Source organism: Rhinolophus sinicus, linkage group LG10, assembly GCF_036562045.2.
Source record: "Rhinolophus sinicus isolate RSC01 linkage group LG10, ASM3656204v1, whole genome shotgun sequence".
Lineage (NCBI taxonomy): Eukaryota > Metazoa > Chordata > Mammalia > Chiroptera > Rhinolophidae > Rhinolophus > Rhinolophus sinicus.
Window position 1 is genome coordinate 94,556,446 of NC_133759.1, and position 23,475 is coordinate 94,579,920.

General features: G+C 41.8%; 2 protein-coding genes across 3 annotated transcripts; both read left to right on the forward strand.

Annotated features, from left to right (window-relative positions):
- The first annotated feature begins 1,075 nt into the window (after positions 1 to 1,075).
- THG1L (tRNA-histidine guanylyltransferase 1 like) lies at positions 1,076 to 7,931 on the forward strand. Its single transcript, XM_019740399.2, has 6 exons — positions 1,076 to 1,312; positions 2,144 to 2,320; positions 3,079 to 3,248; positions 4,019 to 4,107; positions 5,283 to 5,390; positions 6,454 to 7,931. The coding sequence occupies exons 1-6, from the start codon at positions 1,110 to 1,112 to the stop codon at positions 6,613 to 6,615; spliced, it is 909 nt and encodes a 302-aa protein (XP_019595958.2). The 5' UTR covers positions 1,076 to 1,109; the 3' UTR covers positions 6,616 to 7,931.
- Positions 7,932 to 9,473: 1,542 nt separating this feature from the next.
- LSM11 (LSM11, U7 small nuclear RNA associated) lies at positions 9,474 to 22,862 on the forward strand. Of its 2 annotated transcripts, XM_019740422.2 has the most exons (5): positions 9,474 to 9,951; positions 15,187 to 15,326; positions 17,208 to 17,291; positions 17,739 to 17,846; positions 17,925 to 22,862. In XM_019740422.2, exons 1-5 carry the CDS (start codon positions 9,513 to 9,515, stop codon positions 18,147 to 18,149), a joined length of 996 nt encoding a protein of 331 aa, XP_019595981.2. In that variant the 5' UTR covers positions 9,474 to 9,512; the 3' UTR covers positions 18,150 to 22,862. The 2 variants fall into 2 exon arrangements, with proteins under 2 accessions (XP_019595981.2, XP_019595973.2); XM_019740414.2 differs by having other exon boundaries at positions 9,476 to 9,951; positions 17,739 to 22,862.
- The last annotated feature ends 613 nt before the right edge of the window (positions 22,863 to 23,475 follow it).

A 23,475-nucleotide genomic window follows, 5' to 3' on the forward strand; every position in this document is an offset into this window, starting at 1 on the left:
GGCAGGTGGTGGAAGAAGGAAGTATGGGGAGGGAAGAAGTAACATCCTATTGCTTTGCCATATATCTGTATCTATACCGTGTTTCCCCGAAAATAAGACCTAGCCGGATAATCAGCTCTAATGCGTCTTTTGGAGCAAAAATTAAGACCCCGTCTTATTTTACTGTAAGAGGGGGTCTTATATAATATAAGACCGGGTCTTATATTAATTTTTGCTCCAAAAGACGCGGCTAGGTCTTATTTTCAAGGAAACAGGGCATCACCTATATCATTTATCTCTCTCTCTCTCTAGCTCTAGCTCTACATCTCTATCTGTATATTTATCTGTATCATCTATATATCTGTATCTCTCCCTGGATGGATATACAAGAAACTGGTAACAGTAATTGCCTAAGGTAGGAAGTTAGGAGTTAGCAAGAAACTTACTTTTTTACCATATATCTTTCTATATTGTATGAATAATTTTCTTGAGGATAAAAACAGTTATGAACTCAAAAGAGCTTTATAAACCATAATGCAAATAAAAGGGTTTTATTGTTACTATTATCTACTAGCAACAAATTTTGAATAATTTTAGTATGTCCATATGTTGGAATGAATCCGTTCTTCTTTTTAAATCACGCTTTAGAATATTTAATGACATTTGAAAATACTCAAGGTGAGTGGAAAAAATATTAAAAATTCTATAGGTATATGATTCCAATTTTGTGTGTTCCCTGTTTAAACATAAATATACAAAGAGAAAAGAGACTGGAAGGAAGCTCCAATACTTTGGCATGGAGAGGGGAGCTATGAAGTACTTCAGATATTTTACATTTTCTACAACAAATTAACAAATGTTGTTTGTAAAGAAAAACATCACAAAACTTCGAAGTTAGAAGAAAAATTTTAAAAACTTTGTTATAATGATTTGTTCTACAACAGAGGAAAAGCGAGCAATCGTAAGTAGAGCAAAAAGAAAAATGGAGCGCTCTTTCGAGGCCCGGAAGTGGATGGAGGACTACAAGGAGAGGCGAGACAGCCGCCGACCTCCACGTTAGCTAGAGCGGCCATGAGGAGGCAGGAACTTCCGGGGCGGCTCTCTGGTCTCTTCCCTTCCGCGGGGATGGCATGTGGGCGGGAATGTGGGCTGCTTGCAACGTGAAGATTCGCGATTGCTGGGCCTCCACTTCCGTCACTCTGAAACGGTGCCTGAAATTGGGGGCGACCATGGCAAAGAGCAAATTCGAGTACGTGCGGGACTTCGAGGCTGACGACACCTGCCTGGCCCACTGCTGGGTGGTGGTGCGACTGGACGGCAGAAATTTCCATAGGTGAGTGAGAACGGCTTTTAGCCGCGTGGTGCGCCAGCGCTTCCGGGGAACCCAGCATCTCCTGTCGTAGGCCCCAGCTCATGGTCACCAGGGTAACGCGGCAGCCAATGAGCGCGCGTCATTGAGCGTCATTCTATGTACTCGTTGCGAAATGCTTGAAAGCAAGCTGGTCAGGGTAGTTAAATAAGGTAGGGTGCTCCCCTGGTGAAAAGCTGGCGTGAGAGACCCGCGAGCAAGGACCTGGTGGAAAAAGTCACTCGTGCACAGTACTTACCTCTTCAGGCAATTGCCCAGCTATTTTGTTAGATGTCTTTGAGTGCTGACTGTTCAGAGGACTGTTTAGGCCTTGCTGTGGGCAACACTTTACAGTATGTTCTTATTTCGTTGTCAGTAACAGGCCACATGGACTGGATTCAGGAGGAAAAAATAGAAAAGCAGAAAGAAGTGTAACAAAAAGATGTAAATTTAATTTTCTAGAAGTGCTACTTTAATAATAATGATTATTGTAACTAACATTTATTGAGCACTTCTAAGGAGCCAGGCATAATTACAGTTATTATCCTCCCCCAATCTTCAGGACAATTCAAAGTAAATACTCTCTGTTCACCATTTCACAGAAAAAGGAATTGAGGCTTAGCAGTTATGTCTCCTTTTCTCAGTTGGTCAGGGCAAAAAAAAACCCTGCACCGTGAAGAAATGGATTAGGTTGTGGCTAGTGGAATATTTGGACTCGTGACACTATTACAGTATCTTCCTCTTTGATCTGTGGTGTTAATGACAAGCTTTCTTCCATTCATGCCCTTGTTTCCTCCTCTTTTTCTCTTAATGAAGGTTTTCTGAGAAGCACAACTTTGCAAAACCTAATGATAGTCGTGCTCTTCACCTCATGACCAAATGTGCTCAGACTGTAATGGAAGAACTAGAGGATATTGTGATTGCATATGGACAGAGTGATGAGTACAGCTTTGTGTTCAAGCGGAAAAGCAATTGGTTTAAAAGAAGAGCCAGGTAATTCCATGGCCTAGCTCCTTCAGAATACTTCCTACCAGCATCTGGTTTCTGCTTACCTTAAACACAGACTTGCAGACCACAGATGGTATCTGCAGTATTTGTAGCTGCAGAATGTGTGTATATTCCTGTTTGGACTGTTACACTTCCATTTGATATCTGAGCATTCCGTATCCCTTTTTATCTGATTCTTTCCCCTCTGTTCCCTGTCACCTTAGCTTCTAGACTGATTTGACATTAAACATTAAGATTAGAAAAATAAATCATGGTATATAATATTAATGATTCATAGGTTGGCTTTAGCCAGTGATATTCTATACAATCGTTGCAGTATTGCTTAAACCTTTAATTAAGGAGGTTTTCAGTATTTCAGTACAAAATAGACAAATCTAATATTTGAGTATTTTGAAATTCACAGGAAACAAATCACATAATAAATTGGTATGTTTTTAGAACAATGGTTCCCCTCCTTCCAAGACAAAAAAACCCACAAAACCTTTTGAACCATAAATTCGCATTACATACAGAGAAAACTTTGGTATTTGTAAATTACTTATAGGACTAGAAGGAGAGGCAGGCTACATTTCAAATATGTAACTGAAAATTAAAGTAGTTTTTCTTGGCCCGACACATTTTATCTCTTGGCATGCTGAGCAGTTTGTGTAATCTCTCTGTTGCACCCACAGGCTCTGTCATGGTGTTGAGTTAATATCATGTGTTTTCTCTTTTCTTCACCCAATGTGCCTTATACTTGCAAGTAAGTTCATGACTCACGTGGCCTCCCAGTTCGCCTCCAGCTACGTGTTTTATTGGCAGCATTACTTTGAGGACCAGCCCCTCCTGTATCCCCCAGGCTTTGATGGAAGAGTTGTGGTGTATCCTAACAACCAGACCTTAAAGGACTATCTCAGCTGGCGGCAAGCAGATTGTAAGTGAAGGGAACGAAACAGATATAATTAAACCACCAATTCCATACTGTAGAGGTGATGATCTGGTATAGTTTTGGCTCACATATACTTTGTTTGGAATGCAATATTTCACTTTTTTTAAAAATTAGTTGAAAATGAAAAATTGGGAGATTTCATGTAAATACTCCCTATTTCCAGCTTTTTTTTTTTTTTTTAAATCAGAAGATCTGGGAGTAGTAGGTCTATATTCCCACTTAGTATTAGACAGAACCTGTGTCGTGACTGCTGCCTTTTCATACATACGCATGTACACACACAGAAGCCAGTGTGCCACTGGTCCCTGTTCCCTGGGGGTCACTTACTCTGCTTTATGCATTTATGTCTGTGCTGGTCTGAGTGGGTATTTGAATTGTGACCCTTGCCTTACATGACTGATGAAATGTTTGTGAAACTTTTTCTTATTTGGTATATCTTGACTTTGCCAGAAGAATTGGAAAAAAGGTAGGAATAATGTAAATCATGTAACTTTTAAAGTATTCCTAAGCTTAATGCACAACTGAACAGATTTGTGTAAAGCATAACAAATGATACAATAAAACAGTTAGGAAGTAAGTTTGTTTCTGCTTGCCTACTTCCCTCCATGTTTCCTGTGTATGATTTCGGGCAGGTCTCTAAATGTCTCTGAGATCTCATTAAAGAGGAGAGAGGTGGGGCTCTAGTATTCTTTGAAGTGTGAATCCCGAATGAAGATTATGTGTGTATAAACAGTACTACTTTATTCTCGTTACAGGTCACATCAATAATCTTTATAATACAGTTTTCTGGGCACTCGTACAACAGTCTGGACTAACACCAGTACAAGCCCAAGAGAGATTACAGGTATAAAGATCTTACTGTATGAATACTTAACTGGGGACAGTTTGCTATAGGCTCTCCCATGACATTTTGCATTCTCTTCAAGCTCTCTTTACAGCTTTGTTTTGAAAGGATATAAAAATCATCCTAGTAGCAGCTGTGCTGCTTTGCTTGCTCTGTGACACTGTGTGAGTTAGTGCTTCTCCCTGAGCCGCAGTATTCTCAGCTGGAAATGGAATCAGTGACATTGGCTTTGCATTCCCATGTGGTAACGCTTGGCTGGAGCTGAATATTGGCTGCTCTCTTTAGACAGGGTGTGTGCTTTTTTGGGGGGTCATCCCACCTGTCCTTTTCCCTCATTGCCACTGCCTGCTGGGCACCTATAGTTTCTCCGGTTTATGACCGCAGTGTATTAAGAGTCTGGGCTCTGGGAGTCAAATAATTGTACTCAGATCATGCTTCTGTTCAATTTTATTCTCTCTGCCTTAGTTCTTTATAGGTAAAATGTGGAAAGTAATAGTTCCTACCTCATAGATTTATGGTGAATGGCATGATGCATATAAAACACGTAGGATAGTACAAAGCACATTGTAAGTACTTAAACACTGGCTTTTATTATTAGGTAACTGTTTCTTGTAGGACGAGTAACTCTGAAATGATTGATGTGTTATAATGGCTCCTAGTACAATGCCTGGTACTTCACTCAGTAAATGGTTGTCATTAATAATAATGATGAAGATTTACATATAACAATAATCGGAATCCTAATAGGTCTATCCAGTTTGGAAGAGCCAAGTTTAGATTCTGTTCTTCTTAGAAGAATAAGAACAACCTTTAATCTTGAGCAATTTATATTAACTTTCTCGGCTTCAGAGTTATCATCTCTAAAATGGAGATGGTTATGAGGTTCAAATAAAACATATGTAAAGTATCTAGTACAGAATAGGTTCTCAGCATTAATTCCTGTCACCCCATCACAGTCATGACTTGTGAAGCCATTGTTTGCTACAGAATTTTTTGAATTTACACATCTAAATAAGTTTTGACCTCCTCTTAAAATGCAAATTCATTAGTATCAAAAGATGTTTGATAGAACACTTCCCCTTCGTGATTTGTTTATGGAAGTTTAGGTCGAGGGTGGAATGGTAGCGGGGAGAGAAGACATACAAAGCTTTTTATATCTGTTTTTATTTCCTCAGGGAACTCTTGCGGCAGACAAGAATGAGATTTTGTTCTCTGAATTCAACATCAACTACAATAGTGAGCCACTAATGTATAGGAAAGGAACTGTGTTGATATGGCGGAAGGTAATGCTGTTGTGTCCCGGGGAACATGGAGGTCAGGAAGGATGAGCCTGTGCTCATCCCAAGGGTGTCTTGCCTGCTGCCCGGAAACTGTTGTGACTGCAGTTGCTAACACAAATTAGATCCTTTATGAAACAAGATGCTAGAGATTACTATTTTGATGCTTTTTTTTTTTTGGTAAGGGCTCATTGTGTTTGTCAGTGAACTCTGTGATCTGGAATCTCCCCTGTAAGTAGAATCACAGAATTTTGGAACTAGTACACTTATTTTTCTGTGTCATGAGCTCTTCCCAAATCAAGTAAAACCCTGATAAAGGGTTGCAGTGCAGATAAAAGTATTTTTGCATTCACTGAACATTTAAAGAATACTTTCTCCCACACTGCATAATACCATGAAATGGTCTGTCCTGTAACAACTGTAATAGGAGGCCCTAAGAGATGTTGATCTGAGGGTTCTGACACTTACAGAAGGTTTATGAGATTCCCCAGACATTCATACTTACCTTAATATTCTGTAATAAGTCTGTACATTTACCTAAGTCCTTAATTCTACCAGTATTTTCTCTCCGTATCCGCTCCTGGGCATAATGATTTCTCTAAATGTATTTCCTCCCACCTAAAGTAGTTTTTTCCTGAAATGAATGTTTTCAAGTCTTAAGGGCAACCTTAAGAGTGAGTCATTCTACTAGCAACTTCAGCTCTTTTATTAGTATTTTTAAAACACATTTGTTGTTTGGCACAGACTTGGGTACTTCTTAATGCAAGTGGGAGAGCTAATATACCATTAGTTCTACAGTTATTGCTAACAAGGAACATGAAACTCCTCCTTTGTTCTTAAATGTCCTTTTAGAATATAGCAACATAACATTTTTAAAGTATTTCTTAATTGTAAAGAAGTTCATGTATGTTGAGATATACATATGTGTGTTGTATCTGTATCTCTCGATAAACATATATATGTGTCAGAAGTATATAAAATAAAAAAGCAAACTGCCCTCGCATCCCCCCCTTTCCCTTCCTAAACCCACTCTCCAGTTAACAGTGTCAATATTTTAACTTGCCTGTAGGTGGATGAAGTCACGACAAAAGAAGTTAAGCTGCCAGCAGAAATGGAAGGAAAAAAGATGGAAGTGACCCGAACCAGGACTAAGCCAGTGCCCTTGCACTGTGATATCATCGGGGATGCTTTCTGGAAGGAACATCCAGAGATCCTAGATGAAGACAGCTGACCCTTTGCTTTTCAATCCTGGCGTGCTTAACCATGCAAGGCCTTCCAATTCTTCTGGCCTTAGGTGGCCTTAGCATCCCTACCACCCAGAACAATGTCCCAGGAGTGACATGCCTCTGGTTGGGAGGGGAACAGGGAAGGAAGGGATGGATGGAGGTGGGGTATCTTGTTCTGCTTTAAGTGGGACACTTTTTATGCAGTATTGGAACATGGTGCCTTCGATAGAAGTGCGTTTTTTAAAAATCATGGTACTATTTTTATAAAGCAAGAACTATTTCATGCCTTGCAGAATGAATTATTTTTAGGTTGTGGCATAAGTCTTATAAAAACCTGCCAAGCTCTTTTCACCTGTGATAGAAGATGAGCCCAAACTTTATTCTTGCCCACCTGTTCTTAACTAGAATATTCAGTGACCTTGAAAAAAATGTCACCTTTCCCACCTATCTACTTGCTTCGTCTTTGGCAGACCTGGAGATAAATATAGGTTGATGCCTGCATGATGTCTTTTGAATTCAGGAATTCCAGGGACAACTCAGCTTTGTGTCAGTCTCCAAGTCGCAACTTGGGCTGAACAAATAAATTGGAAGTCCTTGTGTAAACATTCCAGAGATTGAGTCTGTGGAGGTATCAGTGTGATCATCATCTTGCCAGGGTCATTGTTTGCAAGGCCACTTATCTCTTTATAAGAAGAAAGAATTATGTGTATATATGAGAGAAAGAAAACGTGTGAGGAGGGAGAAACTCACTCCGTGTCCTCTAGATACTTCAGTCACCTTGTCACCTATTGGACTTACTGAAAAAGATTCTCATGTAGCCTCTGTATAATTAGAACAATGACATTTGAATTGGAGAGCAGCGGGTCAACACTCCCCTTGGGGTCACAGGTGTCAGGTGTCAGAGGAGTCCCAATAATAGCTCCACCTGCGGATGGGCCAGCAGAGATGGGTAAGGAGCAGAAAGCGACAGCTTTCATTTTATGTTGTCAAGCTGTTGGCCTCTGAAAGGGGGCAGTAGTCGGGACAGGTGGTGAGAGAACTCACATGGCCTCTTGTCCTCGGTTTCATATTTTAGAGGAAAAGATTATTTGGCTGTTAAGGATTAAGAGACAGCCCACCTCACAGTGTCTGGTCTTGCACTGCAGGCCAAGAAGAAAATGTTTTTGAAAGGGCAATGACTGGTCTCATCGTTCTCCAGTTGATACCCCATCTGTTGATGCCATGTTTTCCCTTCCTGTTCTCTCTACAAGAATAGGCGATGAGGCTCATGTTTGGTAATGGATAAAATCTCTGAGGAAAAAAAAATAAAGGTTTCAACTCCCTTGGCCTCATTTTTCTCACACAAACGCAGACTTCTGGATGCAAAAATTTACTTGGAATGCTTGTGTAAAGTACTGACTCCATGTTACCCCATAAAGATTTGGGGTTTGGGGTGCAGTAATCTGATTTTTTAACCCCAAAGGCTTCTGATGCCTGTAGTCATTGATATACTACATTTTGAGCAACAAAGTGTACTGTGATAGGCCAAGTGAGGCAGTAAGGTAATGTAGCTCTTAACTGGCAAATGTAAGTGGTAAGTAAACTTACAACATTTTATATCAAATTAGACATGAAGGCATTTAAGTATAAATTTTCAAGACAAAAGCATCCAAAGACGTTCTTTCTGTAGATGCCATGTAATACCACAAAGGCTATCACTCAGTTTTGTCATAAGATACGGGGACAAGTACTTGTTCTTAAATTGCCAGCCGTTTGCAGCTTTGTTTTTTGGGCAGGGGGGTTTGAACAAAGGACTAGCCTGGCTTCATACTCATGCCATAACCAAACCTGTAGTGCAATTACTTAGAAGCCCCATGCCTGATGGTTTTGTTGTATGTATTCTAATGTGTATTGCACAGTTGTATATTCCTTTTCATCTTGCTGTCTAAAAGAATAGTATTCTCTTGGGCTTCCTTTACACAAAAGCAGTTAGTATAGAATAAATTGATGGTTTCGGGGACTGGTTGCAGTTAAAGTGATTTGTGTGGCCTGTAGGTGACTGGGAACATCTTACCTCTGCTGGATGAGGGGGCCTTCGGTATAGACTGTCATCTTAATATCCAAAACCAAAAACGTTTTAATGAGCAGAGGCTATAAAGTACAACCAGGTCTTGTAAATCCTCCATCTTCCTGTCTTCCAAGAGCTGGATCCTTTCCTCCAGTTGCTTAATGCATAGAAAATCAGTGATGGAGTCACTTACTAAGGTCCTGGTGTTAATGCAAATTACTTTTTGCACAGGGCGTAGGAAATGGAGGACTGGGATCCACCCATTCTTAGTTTCATTGTCCACTTAATATTAGCTAACATTCAAGAACAATTTATTATAAGCTCTATATGCACTGTCCATTCTTAGGACAATTCTACGAGGTAGGTACTATCATATTTCAGACGCGAATGTAAAGACTCGGAGACGCTAAATAATTTGAGCCCAGGTAGGTTAACCGCCAGTGGATAACCCCCAGTGGTGCTCAGCATGAAAGCAAATTGGGACATTCTTTGCCCGCTTTCCGCCCAATCAAGGTAGGGGAGTAGATGGCAGTTCCAGAAAGGAAACGCCTGGAGAGTTAGTGGTCCCGGGCTCCACCCCGGGTTATCTGGTGTAATAACAAACACCCTAAGTGGTAATGGTGTAGATGGGGAAACACCGCATTAAAGCAGATGAACCTGTCACCCGCGCGCTGAGGTGGTGGGGGCCCTGGCGGGTCGCAGCCCCGGGCACGCCCCCGGCGGAACTGAACGCGGACAGCTGCTGCCCCCCTGCGGCCGCGCCGGCGCAGTGCGACCCCGCGGCGCGGCTGCGCAGTGCCGCCCTCTGTCGGCTCCGCTCCTTCCCATCGGCCTCCGCTTGCGGGCCTTTCAAACATGGAGGAGCGGGAGCGGGGGGCGAGGTCGCCCGGCGCCGGGAGCCCCGCGCGCCCGCCCAGCCCGCGGCTGGATGTCAATTCTGACAGCTTCGACCCGCTGCTGGCTCTGTACGCGCCCCGCCTGCCTCCCATCCCCTACCCCAACGCGCCCTGCTTCAACAACGTAGCCGCATACGAGAGTTTCCTCAGGACCGGGTGCCGGGGCGCCAGGCGCGGGCGGGCGCAGGGCGCGGCCCCCGGCTCGGGCGCTCCTGCCGCCGCTGGGCCCTCGGGCAGGACCCGTCGCCGCCAGGACGCCCCCGCCCCGGACCCCGAGCGCATCCAGCGCCTCCGCCGTCTCATGGTGGTCAAAGAAGGGGACGGCGCCGCCGGGGAGAGCCGGCGAGGTCCGGGCCGGAGCAGGAAGGCGCCGCGCAATGTGCTCACGCGAATGCCCTGTGAGTCCGGCAGGCGGGGGCGGGGACGAGAGACTGACCGGCCCTCTGTCCGGAAGGTGGCGGCTGAGGGGACGTTGCCGCGGTGATAGGGGCTTGGTGTACTGGCGTCTGCACATGTTAGGGGGAGGGTCTCGGTGAAGGTCTGCAGAGGTGATCAGCGACCGTGGGGACGTCCTCCTTGAGTAATGAGGGAACTGGGGTTGGTCGTCCTGAGGAATGAAGGGTCTGCCTGAGCAGTGGGGGCGGAGTGGGAAAGGCTGTAGCGGTAACACGGGGCCATGGAGAGGGTCTGCGTGGGCAATGGGTGTAGAGGTCTGCGCAGGTGGTGGGGGTCCATGGACGTGGCTGCAGGGCAGGGCTGTTGCGGAACCTGCAGCGAGGATCTGCAGGAGCGGGCGGTTTGGAGAGAGAGATGGGGACATCGGAGGGGGGTTTGCAGAGGTGATAGGAGTTCTTGGGGACCACAGACGGGGGAGGCGGTGCACAGCCAGTATTAGGAGAATGAGTGTTGGTCAGTGGGATTTGGGGATGATGGGATGCAGTGTGGGGAGGTCTGTTCAGGTAGCACAGGAGACATATAAGCTCATAACCCCTGCACGTTAAGTGACAGCTCATGCTCCCCGTGCTATAAGCAGAAGGGCTGCAGGGTCTTGATACACATATGTTCACATTGCCAAATCACAGTGCTAGAGCAGCAGGCACAAAATGCCCCTAAAACACACTGTCCTCCAGCCATTCTACCAGGCTGGGTGCCGGACTGTGTCTGTCAGGCTCATATTACCATAGGCACAGGTTATTTTAAGTTCGGAAGGTGGAAATGGCGCTAGGGGATTTCTTGGAGCCGCCTAATAGATCCTTAAAGTAAAGCTGTCAGCAGCAGAGGTTGCTTATGTGTGAGCTAGGTCTTGTATAAATGGCATGAACACAGCCCAGGCTTATATCTTTTGTTATCTGGCAAGCAGTGCTGACATCTGCCCCCTGCACACAATGACCTACTTAGCCATTCAGAGCATCTGTATCCTGATAGCTAAATTGTGATATTATTAAATCCCCACCTTTGGAATGGAGGGTTGTGCTAAGCAAGGATATATTTTGATTCATTCCTAGACCTGTGTTTATTAAGAGAGGAACATTCTGAAAAGCTGTATGCTGTTAGGAGTGCCTTTGTGGGTGGGATAATGTACCATGCCAGAACATCCCTGCCCAAGCTCCAGGCTCACCCCGGCTTGCGTGCCCAGCAGTAAAACAAAGATGGAGTGTCATGTTCCTAAAATACGAGCAGTCTGGGGTACCTTATTTTGCCTATACTTTTTGCCACATCATATCTTTGAAATGCATTTCAAATCTCAGATGGTAACATTTATTTTCATTTTGCCAGTTATTGCTTTGCTATTGAGATTGTCAAGGAACAGAAATCTTTCTCTGTGGTGGGTGGTTTTAGCTTTACTTATGGAGCACTTTGCTCTATTGTTATGGCGGAGTATGAAGACCAGCTTTGTTGACCCCGCAGTAGAATATATGCCTGGAATCAGGGTCTCAGAGAATGTGCCCTAAGCACTGAAAATTTGAATCATGCCGTTGGAAACAGTTGGGTGCGTAATAGACATGGATAGACATCACAAAGAGTTGATGATTTTCAGAAAGCAAAAAAAATTCAGAAATGTGGGTGAGGATAGATTTATGCAAGAAGGAGTTCCTGTAAGAGTAAACTTCTAAGTCTTGAAGTTAAGAAAAAGCATGGTTGAGGATAGCTAATTATTTAAAAATTAGGCTACTGAGGTGTAATTTACATATAGTAAAATACTATATGTAAAGTGAGTTGTGACCAAAAAAAGTCTTAAAATCACCACCACATTCAAGATACAGAACAATTCCATCACCACAAAAAGTTTTCTGAAGCTTCTTTGTAAGTCAGGTGATAATTTTATTGTTGCTAATTATAGCTACTGTTATTAAGCACATGTGCTATAACCTTTGCTAAGCCCTTCAGATACATTATATCTAATTTTACCCTTAGATATGACTTTATACATGAGGAAACTGAGGCTCAGTTATCTGTTGTTGCCCAGGGTCACATAACTAGTTAGTTTGCAGCTGAGAATCCTGGGTTTGTCCAGCTCCAGGGCCTATGTGCTTAATAGTTATGCTGGTGTCAGGAGAGGGAAAAGGAGAGTACATTCTAATTTTTCTTTGCTTGTTTGGTGTGTGGAGGTTACTACATATGTGAGGCAGAGGATTTATGTCCAGAGCAATGAGAATGGAATTTGAGTCCAGAGAGGCATTTGTTGCTAGAATGCACTGAAGAGCCAAACCAAAGAGTTTCTGTTTGACTTTGTGATGCTAGAGAGGGAACTTTGGTCTATATTCTTAAGCAAAAGCACTTTTAGGACGAGTGTTTCTAGAAGCTAAGTTTCTTGTTGTAAAATGTATGTAGAGCACAGGGGTTTAACTGTCTATGTTTGAATACTGGCTCCTCCATGTTCTAGCTGTTTTACTTTAGGCAAGTTACTTAAACTCTTTAGGGCCTCAGTTTCCCCATCTGTGAAATCGGGACAATAATAGAATCTACCAATAGCTGTGAGGTTTAAATTAGTTAACACAGTTAAAGCATTTACAACAGTAATCTGCTTTAGCACATAGGGAAATTCTCGGTGAATGTTAAATGTCACTTTTAGACCATCATAATTAAAAACCCCAGGTCAGGATATATATAACCTGCCTGTATTAACTGTTGGCTCAGCTGTTTACTAGGTAAGTAACTTTGAGCAAATTATTTAAACCTTTCTGAGCCTCTGTTTCCTCATCTATAGAAAGAGGTGAAATAGTAGTCCCTATGTGTTAGAGTTGTGAGAATTAAATAAAATAATGTGCATAAAGTTAAACTTCCCAGGGCCTGGCCCATACAAGGGCTCAGTACTTGGTAATAAGGACAGTGACAGTGATGATGATGAATTGGTTGACGTGAATGAAAGGACCTGGGAGACTCATTGTAAACCTATCATCTGATAAGGCTCCGGACGGTATGGTTGGTCGTGGAAAGAGAAAAGTATTAGTTATTGAGAATCTATTGCCTGAATTTAGTGATTGGTTGGCCGTGAACAGGGAGAAATGAGTGGAATTAAAGATGACCTGGACTTAGAAGGGTGTGCGGCCCAAGTATAGTGGCAGTGGAGAAGGGGATTGGAAGAATATGTTTCTTAAAAATAAGGCTTTTTTTTTTTGGTCATGTTAAGTTTTTACCAGCCTGGCTTATATCCATTTGGAGTTTGTCACAGTCACAGAGATTGCTGGAAAGAGATTCAGAATGTGGAACTCATTTGTGCCTTGGCAGTTTGTTCTGATAGGGGGTGCTAGTGTTGTATGTTTGGTCACACGAGGATAAAAGTGCTTCCTGGAATTACACCTTATTAAATCTTTGGAAGAGAAAGATACAGTGTGGGAGTTGAAACACCTGAGTTTGCCATTTGTTTAATTAGAATAAGAGACTGTTGTAAGATACATGCTTGCCCTTTCTCTTGGACTTGGAGGGTCAGGGGAGAAGTGGTGCCCCTATTTTTTTCCAAGTTAGAAAAAGAATGGTCTGTCCACTCTTTGTGGAAACATGTATATGTTTGGGCTGGGGGGCAATGAATGGGTATAGGTGAAGGAGTAATCCAGGCATTGTGATCAGTTGCTAAGAAATTGAATTATAGAGATTTATTCCTGAATCTAAAATTTAACTAGTCATCTAACCTCATTTTATGAATGAAGAAACTCGGACTTGTAGAGAAAAAGTTACTCACCAAGGTCATGCAACTAATTAGAATGACCTAGAAGTTGTTTACGATGCTTGATTTAACACAGTCTATAGCACATATCCACATACATGTACACACACACACCTTATATATCAAAGGTTCAAAGAAATTTAGAATATTGCTAGAGGAAGGGTAGAAGATGAACGGCAGACCAAGGTTCTCGTGTTCCTTTCCAAGGCTGCTGTTTCTGCCACTCTGCTCTCCCTGTGCCTTCTTGCTGAATCTTCAGTCTGACATAAGTTCCTACGTCTCATCTGCTAATTCACTTTCTTCCAAGAGTATTTTCTTTTATTAATTTATCACTGCCATCATTTATAAGCCAACCCATGAATGAGGAATAAGGAGGTAAGAGTAACCAACTTAGTTTTCCAAACTGAAGTGCAGGACTGTTGTTCTCTCTTATGCCACTAGAAACAAAACAGAGTGATTTTTTGTTGTTGTTGTTGTTTACTATCAATGGCATAACCTCCAAAGAATTTGCATTGCACACTTGGGAGGGAAAGACAGACTGTGCATGTATGAGTGTGAGAGTGTGTAAGAGAGTATGTGTATGTGTGTCGTTCTGTTTTGAGATGTTATATATAATATAGCCAACATGTTGTGAGAGCTAATTTAACATGAAGTAATAAAAATGAAATTCATCCCTGCTGTCAAGCTCTCACAAAAAGAATTCACTGTAGTAAAAACTGAAATTATAGTCCCAGCCTTCTACTTAGGAATGGTCGGACTGCTCTTTTTACATGATGCTTATCACAGTCTCAGGAGCCGGGTGCTCAGCAGGTGCCTGTTCCCCAGCAGAGCTTGAAATAGCACCAGGTGTCTGACGCTGAGTGTGAAGATGATGTACATTGAAACACTAGTGACTCTAGAGAGCCTGTGCACGGAGTAGCTCAGACTGGGGTGCCTAAAGGCCATTTTCACTCGGAGGATTATCTGTGTTGACTGTTTAATGGAAGATGTGTTACAGTTTGTTGCCTTCAAACATATGAACAAGGTTTTTGGTTCTTTGGAAGGCTCAAGCTGGATATGTGGTTCATGAGAATTATCCTGAAACAAGTTGTCTTAAGAAAGCACAGAACTGAGAAGAATCCAGCTGCTGATGTGTACATTTAATGTGATACTTCTTTTTTGCCCAAAAAGGTTTTAAATGATGGTGCATCTTAGAATCAATGACGTCATAGACGATAGGATATACAGGTAGTGAAACATGGATAATAGCTATTCCTATTATGGTTTAGCAACAGTCCGCTGGAATCTTGTTTCATTTCTGTGTGTTGCCTGTACTAGCCAGTTGCCCGTTAGGCCTTCCTGCTGCCATGGTGAGGTTGCCACTACACCGTGTTGCCTTGTGTTGCTGGAGATGGTCGGGTGGTCTTGGTTGTTAATTCTGAGAATAACAGATGTTCATGCCACACTGATTACTCTTCTCTTGTTTCAGTGCACGAAGGCAGCCCTCTGGGTGAGCTCCATCGTTGTATCCGGGAAGGGGTGAAGGTGAATGTTCACATCCGCACTTTCAAGGGACTTCGGGGAGTCTGTACAGGCTTCCTCGTTGCATTTGACAAATTCTGGAATATGGTAATTATGTCTTTCTTAAGGGGCTGGAGAAGCTCTTAGAGATTAAATCTTTTATATGTCTAAAGGATCTGAGTAACCTTATTCAGTGAAACCTACAGAGTAACCTCTCAGATGAACTAGAATCTTTACACCCTCTTGGGCAACCACAAAAAAGGTCTTTTTATTGCTTCCTTTTCCTTAAGGCAGTGGCTTTCAATGGGGCAATTTTGCCCTTCTCTCCCTCCCAGGGGCACTTGGCAACGTCGGGGGATATTTTTTTGAATGTCACAACTGTGAGATAGGGTGCTGCTGGCATCTAGTGCGTAGAGGCTAGAGCTTCTGCTGCATGTCTTACAATACGCAGCAGCCCCACAGCAACAAAAAATTACCCCCTCCAGAGTGTTAGTAGTGCCAGGGTTGGGAAACCCAGCCTTCAGGAAAAATTACTTATTTCATTGTTTAGTAATTTTGTATTGATTTCCTATTAAAAATATTTATTGACTTCCCTCTTTGGTTGGACATATTCTAAGTACAGAAGTTTCAGAAAAGAACTTTCACTCCACTGTTTTTGGCAAGAGAGATAAGGATAGAGGGGAAACAGCTATACTAGTAAGAAGACACTTGGCATGGTGTTTTCTTATAAAGGAGTGTACCACACACCCCAGCCTTCTAGGAGCTTCCTGTTTACTATAGATGTTTGTAGGAAAGAAGGGACGTATTATAACACAACTGTAATATGAAGCAGTTAAAAGAGGGCCGCCGGGGCTTTCCGTGTTTCTTTTCCATATGTCACCCATCTTCAACTTTCCTTTTTTCCCTGTGCCTTATCTCCATCCATGCATTGCCCTGGATAATAATAGTTGCTCATATTTATTAAATACTTGTTATGTGCCAGATACTATACTAAGGACTTTATATAATCTCAGTGAATGAGCTGTAGGTCTATTACTGTTCCATTTCACAAATGAAGAAATTGAGGCTAGAGATTTTGGAAGATTGGTGCAGATCACACTGTTACTATGTAAGTGGAAGGTACCAGGATACTATCCCAGGTCTTTCTGACTTCTAAGACCATGTTTTCAACCATTATGGAATCAGAAAACCTGGATTTGAATCCTAGCTTTAATACCTGGTAGTTGTGTGACTCTAGGCAAGTTATTTCTCAGAGGCTCAGTTTTCTCGCCTCTAAAAATATAAGAAAACATTTTATTATGATTTTACCTTTGAAAGAAAAGGATTTAAGAGAACATATTTCATGACATTGGTAATAATAATGTAATGAATAAATAATACTGTAATAAATAATAAAGCTTATATTTCTGTGGTGATTTACACTTTTCAAAGTACTTTCTCATACACGATCGCATTTGATCCTAACAGCTGTGCAGTGAGGTTGATATCTCAGTGACAAGAATTCAGCAGTGATTTTGTATGTAACCCTGGTCAATCTGTTAATTGCTGTCAGAAGCTGGAAAGGGACAAGAAGCAGTAGTGTTTCTTAAAGGGTGATTTAAGGCCTTCCTACATCAGAATCACCTGGGGTTTCTCGTTAAAACAGAAAGTTCCTGCTCTTCATCCCAGGTTTACTGCGTCTGAATCTCTAGGAGAGTAGCCTTGGATTTATATTTTAATAGGCTTCCTAGATATATATACACTGAAGTTTAAGAACTTCTATGAGGCAGTTGTAAAGGCACCTTGCCACAGAGAGACTTGTCTTTTACATGGTTGTACTTGGAGGGGGCCAGGTGTTACCATTTTTTTCTGCCCAACAGCTGAGTCACCGGTTAAGTTTAGTTTTCTACAATTAGATGTTACTTTGCCTTTTAAAATTTTTCCTGAAAGCTCTAAGAATAATATTTTTAACTCCGCCTCATTTTTTCCCCCTTTGGACTGTTTCTCTAGGCACTTACTGATGTGGATGAGACGTACCGAAAGCCTGTGCTGGGCAAAGCATATGAGCGGGATTCTTCACTGACTCTCACGAGGGTAGGTGGTTTCTCCTGACTTCCTGAGTCCCCAGCATGCTTTTAGCTTGAGGAATTAGGCTCACTGAGTGCAGTGACCAGGGTTTCCTAATGGGAAAACCCTAGTGCTGTAAGCCAGGTTTGCCTGGACCAAGGTCTTCACAGTTTCTCTTCTCATGCCTCTAGCTAATTTCAAATGCGTCCCTGCTTCTGACCTGCATATTATTTGAGCAACAGATTATCTCTTATAAAGGCTTACAAGTCTTTCCATTTTATACTGTAGAAATATGCACCTTCTCTTGACATACTGTTTTATCTGAGTTATGGCTAGAAATAGAAAATTTATTACAAACTTTTTAAAATTTACAAAGCAAGTAGTCCTCAGAGCATAGCTAAGGAATCTGGTCTTCTTTCTGTATACCGAAAGAGCGATGTTGAATGCTAATATTTGTTATTGCCTTCCTCGTAGCTATTTGATCGGCTAAAACTTCAAGATTCCTCCAAGAAGGAAGCAGATTCTAAGTCTGCAGTCGAAGACTCCACTCTGTCCAGATACTCCCAGACGTCCACGTGGAAGGTAGCTTCAGTGTGGGGAAGAGGAGACACTGACCGGGGCTCACGCAAGCATTCACGCTCTGTCCCTTCTTCCCTGCAGGCATCTACAAGGGAGGAGTCCAGGTCAGAGCTGTCAGGGAGGACTGTGCAGACAGAGGGGTCTAGTGCGGGGGGGACCTTTTCCAGAGCTACCACCCTTTCCAGGGGCCAGCCCCGTAAGAAAAAACGAAAGCCCAAAGTGGACTACCAGCAGGTATTCACTAGACATATAAATCAGATTTTCATTCGAGGCGAGAATGTCCTGCTGGTTCATCTTGCACAGTGATTAGCTCAGCCCCACTTCAGCTTTGGTTTTTAGAAATAAAATGCATGAATCGCTGCTATGCTGTGTCCTAGTATCCCAGTGAAACCCTGACTTGTAATGATTCCCTCTGGTACTGCATGTGCTGAGGAGAGAGCCAGGCTTGGGCTCTCTGCGAGATGAACTCCCTCAAGGGGAGAAAGGCCTTGGGGAGGGTGGGTGTTCACATTAATATAAAGGCAAAAGCTGCACATGGGTACACATGTCTCATCTGGTATCATGGTCTGCTTCAGACACTCAAGCCAAATATAAGATCTTCCATTTGAATCAGGGGTCATGGTATGAATTGAATTCACTCCATAGACTCAGTAGTGTGTGGGAGGAAATGAGAACAGTCTCATTTCTAAAAGCTAGTGCTCTGAGTACTCATGAATGTGATTCAAAGAGTAGCAGTATAAATTGCCCTGGAGCCCTGCACCCACATCTTGTAACTGACCATTGAATTTTTCTCTGTACCATTCTTTCTTGTTCAAGAAATGTAATCGGTTACCTTCAGATATCAATAAGATCTAAGAAAGCTACCAATTTATGTAAGTGTGAATTTTGAATAGCTGGTATGCCCAAAGCAGCCAGCAATGAATGCCTGTTTTCATCCCTCTCACTATGGAAAGGCATATGGGACCTCAGCGGTCTCCCTTTACCAGAAGTAGCTTATGTGAATGGCATACCAGATGGGACTAGAAGACGCTCGTGCAGTGGCTTCTTGTCCTTCTCTCTGACTTCTGTGGCATGGTGCTAGTGCATGTACCTTGTGTATTGCCCCTCTGTGATATGTCCTGTGAGTTTTATGGCAGGAGACTGTGACCTTCATGTCTGGCTTCAGAGTTCTGCATGAGCTCTAGAACACACATGCATCACACAGCTGAGAGCCCTCTTTCCAGGCAGGGCTGGCCTTGTGTAGAATATCTTTCAGAATGCTATTATTCTCTTGGTCAGGCCAAAGAGATTCTCATAAACTGTAGTGGCTGGTGGCTGGAAGGGACACTACTCACAGGCTGGCTTCAGTAACACGAACACCATAGCACTCTCTGATACTACTTGAATCACATTATACGCTTTTTCAGTCACCGATGCAGAATGGACTATATCTTGACACAGACTGTTAGTCAACATCGATTTTTTTGTTTTGTTAGTTTATATTTGGTTTTAGTTTAGCTAACTCATGTTCAAAGTGAGAATAAGAAATAACTAACTAGTTAAAATGCTTGAAAAGAAAAATTCCCCCCATTGTATTTGTTGTATAACTTAGAAAAGCCCTCTGAGAGCAGGGTGAATAAAGTTTATGGAGCTCAGATGCCTGGTCCTTCTACTGGCTGGGGCACTGGTTCATCATATAATGAAACGAGAGCAGACTTAATCCCTCTGTGCCTCAGTTTTTCCCCATCAGACACCTACCTCACAGGAACACTGAGACAAAGAATTTTAGGAAGGCATTTTAAAGTTTCTCGACATGTTTAAGTGCCATGAGTAATTTTTACTAACCCTGTTTCATAGCTTGGTAAAAACTCTGTCTTAGTAGCAAGGCAGGTGCTACATAAGAAAGTCATCTCTGTAGGTGTCATAATTATGATCTTACTGTATCAGAAGGCAGTAATATCTTCAGGAACTATTTTCCATATTCCATTCCTTTCTTCTAAGGGACAATGGAAGTTTCAGAAGAATATCTTCAGGGAGACTAGCATTTCTTTGCTGTGCCCCCTATATCCCAGCCTCCACTCTTTTCTGATCATCATCAGAAAGAATTTCCCTGAACTTTTCAGGGGTTTATATGATAGTACCAAAGGGAGAAAGAGCATCTAAAAGTGACACATCCCCAAAGGGGAATTTGCGGAAATTGTTTTGTTTTTATTTAAAATGCATTTTAAATATACTTTTTAGAGCCAGAACAGATGCACTAAGCATTTAGAGAGGTTCCAGGTCACAAACTTGAAATCTGCCAATCTTCTAAATAGTGTCTAAAATCTCAGTTCCCCAATTATTAGTTACCTTGTTTAATCATCAGGCACCCCTGCCTCTACCTCTTTCCAGTCTCCCGTTTGGCTGTCCCCATCTGTCTGCCCTCTTGTCCCTCAGTTAGAAGCTGAAATGGATACTAGATTTTTCCTGCTAAAGTAGAAATTTGGAATCAAAAGGAATGAATGAATTTCCATTCATTCTAGTGCCTGATTAAATTTAACCTGATTTGTTTTAAACACGTGCTGGTTTTCATGTTTGCATATAATTTTCATATATCCATCTAAAGATTGATTCACTACTTTTCTACCCAACTTAACAATTCTGGCTCTGAAAATTATTTTAAAATTGTATGTGATCTGTCTTATGCACCCATTTATTTGTTTGGTTTGGACAGTGATTCTGGAATGAATGAACTATCTAGTAAATGTGCTAATTTGTACAAAGCATGATAATTTTTTAGAGAAGTCAATTTTTAAAAATCATTGCTTTTTTTATTATTGGAGAAATTTTTCATAAGGAAGAACAAATAGTTCCAATGTATATGTTGTCCAAAAATGTGATCATTTAGGACGTTAGAGTTGCTATGGAAATAACTGAAGTCTTCCTCAGGAGAAAAAGAGAAAAGGGGAAATTAACAGCTAGAATGGTAGTCCTGGAGGCCCCCCAACAGCTCACTTGAGGGGGACCCTCAGCAGCTGAAATGCAGCAAAACTGGTTTCTAGTATTGTCCAAGAATTTGGGTTTGGGAAACTTGGTAGGAATAGTACTTATTTTTGAACATCCAACTTTGGTTCTTCAAAGTAATCTATAAACATGTGGGCGTGTTTTCCAGATAATTCACAGGGCATACCTGTGTACTTGTTGAAGTCTTCTCAGGAGTTTCCAGTTGCGTTAGATAAGAACAAGGGATTGAGAAATGGAAGGTATGGTTTCACATCCAGAATGATTGCTAGGAGAACTTGCACTTTAGGTTGTTCATTCTAGTATTTGGGAAGCATTTGTGCTTCCTTTCAGAGACCATCTTATGACAGAGGTGGGCCGTTGGTGAGATTGTTAGCCAGAGTTAGCAGTGTCTATTCAGTACCCTGCTCTCTGTGCATGGTGCCTGTCACGTCAGAAAGCTTAGAAAATATTAGCATTAATGTCTAGGTGCATAGGAATCCTTGCTATCAGTTGTTCAATGGATCAAGAGGGGCTCTATCTGTTTTCATGGTGAAATAGTCCAGGAGCACCTTTAGAGATTGTCAGGTCAGGAGCTGTGAGCTGCCCTTAATCCTCAGAAGCCTTGCAGAAATGTAGCTGTACCACTTCTATCCCTCGAGAAAAATTAGAAACTGAACTTGATGCAGAGTAGATATTTGTATTTTCAATTTGCACTATTCCTGTAACAGCTGACATGGGTAAAATTAAATAATAGATTCTGTAAATTACTTCTTTAAATTTTGTCTAAATTTGCCTTTAGGAAAAGCATTAAAATTATTCAAAGACAGCTAGCTGTCACTGGTGCTGCCCAAAGCTTTTCAATCCTTTATGTTGTTTTTTTTTTTAATGAATGAAATGCTTGCTGTGAGAAGGTCAAGGTTATGTAAGAATATCATGGTCTAAATATAATGGTTTTGCAACTGTTGTAATTTTTCTTTTCCTGTGCCAGGTATAGAATGCAGTCGAGCCCTTTTCAGTAACTTCTGTTCATCATCCTGTGTTTTTTGGGGGCAGTACCTCTCAGAAGGCTTTTCTTAATGATTCTAAAGCAAAAAATATCTTATCTGGGGCTGTGTTGCAAAGGTGGGTTGTCTGTTATTACTTTCTGGCAAATTGAGTTGATGGATTTAAGATAAGCCTGTGGGGTTCCTGTCACAGTTTCCTCGGCTCTAAAGGGTTGGGCCTTCTTTACTCTCAGTGTTTTGAGTATTTTTCAAATGTTTGTAAGTTCTCTTGCACTCCTCTAATAAAAATGAAAGCTCTCTGTCAAGAAATCGCTTTGGATGGTTCAGAGATCTAGGGGAAAAAATAAGTACACCAGAGACCTTCAGTTGGTTTTTTATTTATTTATAATATAAAGTAGTTTGATAAGCTACCAGAGTTAGTGCTTCTTTAAAAACACTCTCTGAAAAGATGGGAACTGTCTCTCAGGAAAGCTATAAAAGCTATTCCCAATACATTGCAATTGCTTTTGATTTTTAGTCCTTTGGAGCAAATGTCTGATGTTATGTCTGATGTTATGTTTAGAGCTATGGGGGGAAAATGTCTTAAAAATTTTTAAGGGATATTATTTAAACAATGATTATCTAGCTGAATTATGTGTGAACTAGGTTCTAGGGCAGCTGTCCAGTTCTTTTTCTATTTTCCAGATAGTAAAGCAGATAGTAAGCAATGTCTTGAAAAGTGATGTACTTATTTCCTGCTGACATCTAAAGACGTTCATTAGCCTTCTGGGCTACCCTGGGGATAGCCTTCTGCACCGACTTATTAGTGTGTTTTTAGACAAGGCTAAACCTGGATGACTCTATGTATTTGTAGTTTCTCTATTCATATATCGGCTGCTAAAAGAAAAACCATGACTTGTAATCTTGTCTTAAAATTACTTCTATTGTTAAGTTGACCTAACCCCTTCCTGTTTACAGAGGATTGCTGCTAGTAACTTAAGTTTGCAATGTTCTGCTTTACATATGTGTCATATGGGAGTGTGGAAACCGTAATAAATATGATTGCATTAATGCACTGGCTGCTTTGTCTCTGCTGATTTTGGGAGTGGAGGAGAGAAGGCAGAAGAGTCTATTGTCAAGTGAAGACACCTATCTAGAAAGTTAAAATATCTCAGGCCTCTGCAATCTCATTGTTGTAACTTGGGTCTTTTCTTTACCAAAGCACACACACCTAGATCCCTATCCTTGAAGTAGCTTTGTTCTTCCAAGTCTATTTGAAGTGCATGCTTAGAAAAGAAACTTGGCTCACATTGTGAATTACCTCTTCTAGAAGCCTCAAGCAATGGGAATTGCCCTGTGAATTCATTCCACCTAATAACTCACTGGCATTAATCCACTGTCCTCACGATCTGCTGAGATCACTATTGACTGCTCCCCTCTCAGTGTTTTACCACATCTGAAGAATTGATCCTCCCTGCTTCCAGAAGTATCTGAATTTGCCACCAGCTTTCCTCTGTGCATGTACAAGCAGTTGAGCTGCCCAAAGATTTGCCATATTGGTTACTTGGTCTCCTCTGTGTGCTTCCAGAAATGAGACATCTTGGTGAGGTGGACACACAAAAATCACATTGATTCTTAGAGAGGGAAACCTCAAGTGAACTGTCAAGACCCAATTCCCCACTATCAAA

What these genes read in the sequence shown, in the direction of transcription:
- THG1L (XM_019740399.2), top strand. Translation starts at nt 1,110, where the DNA reads ATGTGGGCGGGAATGTGGGCTGCTTGCAACGTGAAGATTCGCGATTGC. An exon ending in TGGTTTAAAAGAAGAGCCAG is followed by an intron (nt 2,321 to 3,078) that starts GTAATTCCATGG and finishes TATACTTGCAAG; the next exon opens with TAAGTTCATGACTCACGTGG. An exon ending in CTGTGTTGATATGGCGGAAG is followed by an intron (nt 5,391 to 6,453) that starts GTAATGCTGTTG and finishes ACTTGCCTGTAG; the next exon opens with GTGGATGAAGTCACGACAAA.
- LSM11 (XM_019740414.2), top strand. Translation starts at nt 9,513, where the DNA reads ATGGAGGAGCGGGAGCGGGGGGCGAGGTCGCCCGGCGCCGGGAGCCCC. An exon ending in TGTGCTCACGCGAATGCCCT is followed by an intron (nt 9,952 to 15,186) that starts GTGAGTCCGGCA and finishes CTCTTGTTTCAG; the next exon opens with TGCACGAAGGCAGCCCTCTG. An exon ending in TTGACAAATTCTGGAATATG is followed by an intron (nt 15,327 to 17,207) that starts GTAATTATGTCT and finishes CTGTTTCTCTAG; the next exon opens with GCACTTACTGATGTGGATGA.